The sequence below is a fragment of the Charadrius vociferus genome, unplaced genomic scaffold (assembly GCF_000708025.1).
Source record: "Charadrius vociferus isolate BGI_N301 unplaced genomic scaffold, ASM70802v2 scaffold332, whole genome shotgun sequence".
NCBI classification, from domain to species: Eukaryota; Metazoa; Chordata; class Aves; order Charadriiformes; family Charadriidae; genus Charadrius; species Charadrius vociferus.
In genome coordinates this window covers 302,695-310,303 of record NW_009647418.1, presented here as the reverse complement: position 1 = coordinate 310,303, position 7,609 = coordinate 302,695, and the positions used below count along the sequence as shown (strand labels likewise).

Sequence of the window (7,609 nt, the reverse complement as noted above, 5' to 3'; positions counted from 1 at the left end):
GGGTGGGGGAGGCGGTAGGCCGAGAGGTGTCCGTCCGTCCCCCCCCCGAAAAAAAACACAACCAAAACCAAATAAAGGGCGTTTCTGCTGAGGGCAGTTCGCTGGCACAGAAGAGCCGGGCTGGCCGGGTCCCCTCGCCAGCCGCCCCGCTGGGCCCTTGCACAACCCGCGGTAGTCGGTGGTGCAGCGGTTGCCGAAGGGCTCTTCGCTTCGGGAGGTGCCCGGAGCCGGGGGGGGCAGTCAGCGCGGGGAGCAACAGGCTGTGGGAGCTCCGAAATAAGGAGCCCTCCTGAGCAGCAGTTGCTCGAGTCAGCGCCCTTGCCGTGGGCATCCGAGGCGCAGCTCTCCTCGGGGTTGTGGGCATGAGTCGGTAGGGCTGTGAAAGTGTTTGGGCTAACAGAACTGTATAAATGCATCATATTCTTAACGTCCTCGTTTAACTTTATCGATGAAACATGGGAAAAGGATGTGGCAGACAGCATCTCTGAGGGCTTTGATGTGCATGTTAGCTTTGTTTAAAAAAAAAAAAAAAGGTCACTGTAAAAATGAAACAATTTCTCAATGGTTTTGGCCCCTTGAGGCCCAAAATAAAGACTTGGTTGCTTCTTACCTGTAAAAGAGTCACCCACAGTTTAGTTATTTTTCTTAGGATTAATCTCTTCTGCTATTACATGTTTTCCCTGACTTTGTATTAGATGTTATACATAGAAATAGTCCTCTGACATTAAGTTTTCACACTAGTTGTGTCATACCAAGTTCAGCCTTAGCTTTTTGCAGGGCTACTGTATTGTATAAGTCAGTGGTGGTACGTACCTGCTGCCTCACATCAGTCACCCAGGCATTGAAGATATAAAGCAAATGGAGCATGAAGACCAGATAAAGCTGAAGTTTTCTGTATTTTAAAAGAATAATTATTGATAAAATGTTGAGATAAACAAATATGTTCTTGTGTTTATAATACGCACTTTTTACTGGCACGTGTCAGCACAGAGTTCATGTGTGGTGGTTTCTGTGGCATTCTGCGTTTCTTTTCATCTTTAATCTTTTGCTCTCACTGGATAATACAAAACTAGTTATTCTTGGGGATGTCTATGCTCATTCTTCCTCCATAAGATTATTTCTTCTGCCTTTACAAATTAAATATTCGCTTACCTTCATCTTCCATGTCAAAATGAGGAAAGTCAGGCAAACATTTAGACTGTGGAGCCATTCAGAGGTAATCCAGTGGAAAGCTGTTTTTGCATTATTTCTAGTTAAACTAAGCCTGAATAAGCCAGACAAACAAATGTCCACATATTATTTCAAATTGTCTTTTAACTACACTGAGATTGATTGTGATCATGTGAGCATATTGCATTGAGACACGGTGGTTTAGCAAGGTGTGTTTACGTGAGTCACGGTAGCCAGCAATTTTGGTTAGTCTTCTCCAGCTCTGACTCATGCACGGTGGCCTGAGCTGATGGGTTTTAGTATGAAAGAGGGCATCGGCTTGGTGAGATGCAACAGCTCAGTTGACAGATGGTTTAATGTATTACCATGTTAATGCAATCATTTGCAGCTACGTGAACACATCTGCAGCGATCTGTGTGGAGTACACCAACTTGCTTTAGCATCCTCTTGCGTTACAGGCATACCTTGTACAAAGTGGATGCTGCTTTCTCATGCACATAGACCTTCAAACAGAAAGGAAATAATTAGTGAAAGGTCAATTTAATTCACAATAAAGGTGGATAAAGGATTGTCAGAAATAGTGTTTGAGAGTCAGTAACTTACGTCATGTTCAGTTGCTATCTTATCACCTACCATAAATATTATTTATAGTAATGATATAAACAAGGCCATTTGGGAAAAAAAAAAAGTCTGATCAGGAAAAAAAGTGAAGAGTATTAGCTAGCAATTAAATCCATCTTCCTGACTAAAAGGCCAGTCAAGTGACAGCTATCACTAAAACCATCCTACACAGATAATTCCATCTAATACTGGTTTTCTTAAGACTTCATGCCATTAAAAAAAAAATAAAATCTGTATGTCTGGCCAAAGGCTCGGGCATGTCACTTCTTGCACTAATTTGCGATACTTGAGGTTAAGTGCATATGGTAACCTTTGTAGCGTATGTGTTAATAGACAGAAAATGTATTCTCCAGTTAATATTTGGCCTCAGCTGTATCTGTGTACATGCTTATGAATTTATTTGTTCAATTTTTATTTTATATTGAACCAACTTAACTCTTGGTTAAGTATAAATAAAACAATGAAGTTGTCTCCAGGTTGGACACTTGCCAGCATAGATTAATTTTATGGCTTAATATCACTGGGTATACTATGTTTATGATATTACAGCTGTTCCTATAACTGCTTCATCTTTTCATAAATAAGATACTCATTTCCTGAGTTTAAAGTAACTGGTGACAAAGATACCAGAATCTAATTTGGCTAGAAGTCAGCTTGCTAAAACAAGGGATATAATGAATGTGCTGTGGGCTTTATTAGTATTGGTGTGCATAATCTTTAATCACCTTAAAAAATATGAGCAATGAGTAGAGAATAAAAAACTAAGCAAAAGTATTTGGTTAGGCTGCCATTCTTCAGCCTTAGCAATGAGATCAAAGAAGGTGTTAGGAAAGAAAATAAATGAATCTCCTGTGCCCCTCGAAGTGTTCCATTCATCTTTTATTACTTGGTAGTAAGGAGGAATAGAAATCTTGAATTAATTGGTTAATTAGAAAGATTTAGATGAAGTATTTTATCAATATGTAAATATCTTTTGGAGAGGGAGAGATTGTTTCCGTTCTCGTTTGAAATGGGACAGTTGAGATAGCTGTTCTGTAAATCTCCAGGTAATCAACTGCAAGAGAATTAAACCCACAAATTCAATAATGCTAATCATTCCTCTTTCCAGTTATTTTTCAGCTTAGACATTTATTGGAGTAATTTTGAGCCCCAACTTTTCTTCGATTTAGTCTTAGCTTATCTGCCACCATTAAAATCACACAGAGGAGCACTTGTATAGCAGGAGATCCTCTTCTCATGGTAGATCATAAGTGGTCTTGTACCTATCTCTGTGGGTTTGCACAGGCGCTGGTAATTCCCTGCTGTTGTTTGCGTGACCGTTCCCAGAGCTGGACAGCCACTGAGGCAGACGTTCATCGTCCACCTCTGGAACTGAGATACAATCACTTACATGGCCTGCACTTGATGTATGCTGCATACCAAAAGGTTTTGCATGGCTAGACCTATTTATAAGGCAGGATTAAACTTTGCAGAGTTATTTTGTCCTTCCAAAGGACAGTTACTGACTTCAGAATAGAGGCAGAAGAATTCGCTCCCTGTTTTCGCTCACAATTTAAATTTCTGTTCTTACTCACAGTGGATTTTATTCATACTTCATTCATGCCAACACTATTTGTCTGTGTTGTTTAAAGGAGAAGTTTGAGAGAGAAATAAAAGGAATACTTTGTTTTAACAAGTATGAAAAAAATTAAAATAACTTACAAAGAAAAGAGAGAAGATCAAGCATTACTCTTGTAATTCCATCCATTTCAATAGGAATTGCGAGTATTCAGCTCTGGCTGAGTTTCAGAAAAGGCGGTGGAAGTGACTCTGCTCACTTAATAAGCTTTGAATTGTGCTGTATAGATTTTACAGTAGTTGATGCATAGCTGCTTTACGGAATAGACAGCTTAGGGAAAGAGATAATTAATATTTTTGGATTAAGCCTATTTTGTGCCATTTGAGAAGTATCAGTATATCTACCTACCAGGAACTTTTTGGAAATCAAACGGTTTTTGTCTGCCATTAACTCCATTGAAATATCAGTTGAAAATTAAAACATAAATGTTTTTGAGAGGAAGATGTCTCAGAAAATAAAGTAAGTTTCAAAACTATAACACTTTAGCAGTAAGTGTACTGTTAACTCACTTGTGTCTTAGCTTCAGCCATGCTGTGTTTGGAACTATAAAACTGTTTCTGTATATGAAGACCTGTGAACTGCAGATTCAGGTTGAAGGAGGGAAGACTGCTAGCCAGGATAAGTGAGAAGTTGTGATCAATAATATAGAAAATAAAAAATGAAACAGTGTATAATATCACCTGGTATTTCATAGTTGTTTATCTGTAGAAATCTTTAAGAAAGTGAAAATTTGTGTCAGAAAAGGGTTGTACTTTTTAGCGGTATCTCTCTGCATACAGTATAGATCCAAAGCAGACACTTAGAAGTTTCACTTATAAGCCTCATGATTTCCAAAGAGTGTAAAAAATATAACAAAAAAGATTAATTACCTGAATACTAAAATCGGTGGGGCTGGGAAATATTTTGTCCAACATTCAGATGTGTATAAATATCCCAGTATAAGCAGTGACTAATACAATGTACTCAAGAAATGGTCTTTCAAACTTACTGAGTGATGGAAGTTTTCCCTGTTCGGTTACTTCCTAGCAAAGCACCCGAAATCTGGAATCTGACAGCCAAATTCCGTTTTAGAAATATTATTCTCCCCAAGTAGTGGCATTGGCTTTCATGAGAGTTTCGGTAGAAGGAAAAAATACGGCACAGCAAGGCAATTCTGGATTCAAGCAATAATCACTGGTTGTTAAGACACTTGCTTGGAAATTTATCTACAACATACAAAACTGTGATAGAGAGAAAATGTAGCCTTGAGATTTAGCATTTTCAGTGTTGTCTTAGATTCAAAGACAGCAGGAGATGTGTTCATTTTTATTTTTCATTTGGAAAGTATTTGTTTATGAAACGGCAAAATAATGTGAATACACAGTTGCCAGGAGGAGGCAAGATACGGGTAATGTATCTCTTCTGTCTTGGCTCGATTCAGGGACATCTGTGACTTCATAGACAGATCAGCATTCAAAAAAAGTCTCCTGCAATAGCTTTGCAGCACCCTCTTACAATGTTCCTTGTTAACAGCATAAGTGTGAAAATCATAGTCTGCTTTTTTTTTTGGTTATAAAGATGAAGAGTCATTTAGAAAATATGAAAATATCACTGTAAATTTCAGTACTTAAATACTACCCAATAACTCTGCTTCTACGCACATATATTTCCATATATGCATAATCTGAAGCCTGTGACTAATCATATTGAACTCAGTGGTATGTTTATGGGATTAAGGGCTCTTTACATCCGAGAATTTGAATTATTCTAGGAATAATTTGATAATTTTTCCTTCTTAAGGTATATGCAAATTTTTTACATGCTCCCGAGTCATTAAATGTAGAAAAGAAATTGAAGTAATAGAGGTAATCCACAATTTATGAGCCTTTGGAACACTCGAGGGAGTTCCCCCTCTATTTACTGCAGAAACAGCTGTCATTCAGCTGTGAGATTTGGAATTGTGGAAACTGTGGAAGAAAGGAAAAGTATTCATTCCTAGTATATTAAAAAAAAAAAAAGGCGCTTTAGATCGAAATTCCTTGCTGAGTTTCTAGATGTCCTGAGAGAGTTATTTTCAAATTAATTGTAATATGCAAACATATTGCTTGTACATGATAGTAATTTATGGTAATTGGAATACTGATGGGAAAAAATTCTTTTAGACTATTTAATGAGCACCTGTGAAATTATGGAATGCATGCACAAGCATCCCAAGTATTTGCCCGAGAGATTTTCTTTCCACAGCTGTGAGATTTGGGCATCATTATTTAGATATAAATTGAGAGCCTCTTTCAAAAGGCAAGCAGGTACTTGGTACAAGTTCATGGGACAACTGATGTAAATAATTGCTCAACAGTGTAAATAAGGAGCTTACAATCTGGCTGTATTTTATTACTTATTAGTACTTATTATAATTTATTGGTCTTGTTTCAAATGGTGAAGTTAAAAGTAAAATTAGTTTCTTTTTAGGATAAGGAAGAAATACAGCACCATATGTTGTGCCAATGGAGCTCTGTCTGATATAGTGCTAATACATTCCTTCCAAGGCCTCAAGACATTTTACAGCATTTTTAGCACCAATTTCTGCAGTAATGACTAACTTCTGCAGGACAGAAAATTACATTTCTTGGGAGGATGTGAAATGATCAGGAAAGGAAAGAGCCGACATTATCCAAGAAGCTATTGAGTTAGCAGGATTTTAATGCCAGAACAATTAATAAGCTATGAGAAATAAATCAACTGGAACAATATGTAATAAGCAGAAAACATTCTTGTGGTCTTTTTATAATATTGAAAATGTAAACACTATATGTAAGCAGATACAGTGTGCTAGTTTCTATCAAAACATGGATTTTCACCTCTATGTTTTTTGGCTGATGTAATTGGAAACATTGATAACTGATTCTGGTTTTGGTGGGAGGAGTTATGAACCTAGAGTATGAAAGGAGAGACTAAAACAAAGCTTACTGAAATGCCTAAAGTAAAGCTCCCTGTAATCAATCAGTTTCTTGACTTTGGCAGTCTTTTAATCAATGTTTTAATACGAGGAACCACTGTATATAAAGGTGAATGGGTAAGCTGACACTAGAATAGCAGGGTTTGTTGTTTTGTGTTTTTTTTTTTCTTTTTTTGCAATTGAGATTTTTTAAAAAAGGACTGTGAAAGTGTTTGTGTAATTACTTTTGTGTATTTTTTTCTTATACTTCAATTATCCTGTGCCTGTTTTACAAATGGGTAAACTAAGACAAGACACAGTTAAACCCACAATCGGACAGGAAACTCTCCAGTTTTATTTATTTATTCATTTTTTTTGCACCTGCAAACATTTATTTCCATGTTCTGTATTTTTAATAGTATTGGTTAGCTGGACATATTTTTGTTTTCTTTCACTTGGTGGCCTTTCTCCAGAACAAGGATCTGAGAGTCTCTAAGATCAAGGTCTAACACACTCAATTCAAAAGGAGTCTTTTCAGTCAGGAAGGATCCTGATCATACTTGGCTTCACCTGATTTCCACAGGTGGTGTTTATCCTGTGTAGGCTTGGGCCTTAAAACAGGTGCAGTTTATGTTGCTTGCGATTGGGACTGTGGCTTCACAATGGTGAAGGTAACCAAAATTTTCCAGGACCTCCCCCCCACCTTGTAAACAGCTCCATGGTTGCTTGAACAAAATTAGCATAAAGGTGAATGTTGGAGCAAAAATTATTAAGGAAAAACCCTTTGATTAATCTTAATATACTGGCATGCCTACAACATTAATAGCATTTTTTTTTCTATTTGTTCCAATAATGAAGGAGTCATCTACACGCTGCTGGTCATATCTGCATTCTTAAAGATGCTTTCATGTATGAAAGCCCAACTGAAATAGCAAATCTAACCTCCACAGACAAGTTTGATGCAGCCCTGGCCATTCATCTTTATAAAGCAGGCAGACTTCTGCAAGGTAATCCTCTTTCTATTTTGCAACAAAAATACCTCTTAAAAAGGTACTGAAAGAGAAGAGAATGAATACAAACAATTAAAAATGGCTATAAATGTATAAACGCACATGTAATGTAGTTATTCTGTTTATCCACTTCAACAGATGTTCAGAAATGCTGAAAATCCTTCTCTGCGGGAGATCTGATCCAGAGAGGAGAGAACTAAATAAATGTACATTTAGAGCACATAGTGCATGTCATAATTAAGTACTTTAACTACATTAAGATAAGAGTATTATATT

The 7,609-nt window shown here is 37.1% G+C and overlaps 2 protein-coding genes across 2 annotated transcripts in view; one reads left to right on the top strand and one right to left on the bottom strand.

The window, feature by feature from the left end:
- The window catches only part of SLC15A4 (solute carrier family 15 (oligopeptide transporter), member 4), a 35,989-nt gene extending 34,211 nt beyond the window's left edge, over nt 1–1,778 (bottom strand). Inside the window, exons 1-2 of the mRNA XM_009880327.1 lie at nt 1,774–1,778; nt 814–892 (exon numbers count right to left, since the gene is read on the bottom strand). Coding sequence (XP_009878629.1) covers nt 814–892; nt 1,774–1,778 — 84 coding nt within the window. The remainder of the gene's footprint in view (nt 1–813; nt 893–1,773) is intronic.
- A 2,073-nt stretch (nt 1,779–3,851) lies between these two features.
- GLT1D1 (glycosyltransferase 1 domain containing 1) overlaps nt 3,852–7,609 on the top strand; it is a 53,028-nt gene continuing 49,270 nt past the window's right edge. Inside the window, exons 1-3 of the mRNA XM_009880326.1 lie at nt 3,852–3,868; nt 3,930–4,031; nt 7,182–7,330. Coding sequence (XP_009878628.1) covers nt 3,852–3,868; nt 3,930–4,031; nt 7,182–7,330 — 268 coding nt within the window. The remainder of the gene's footprint in view (nt 3,869–3,929; nt 4,032–7,181; nt 7,331–7,609) is intronic.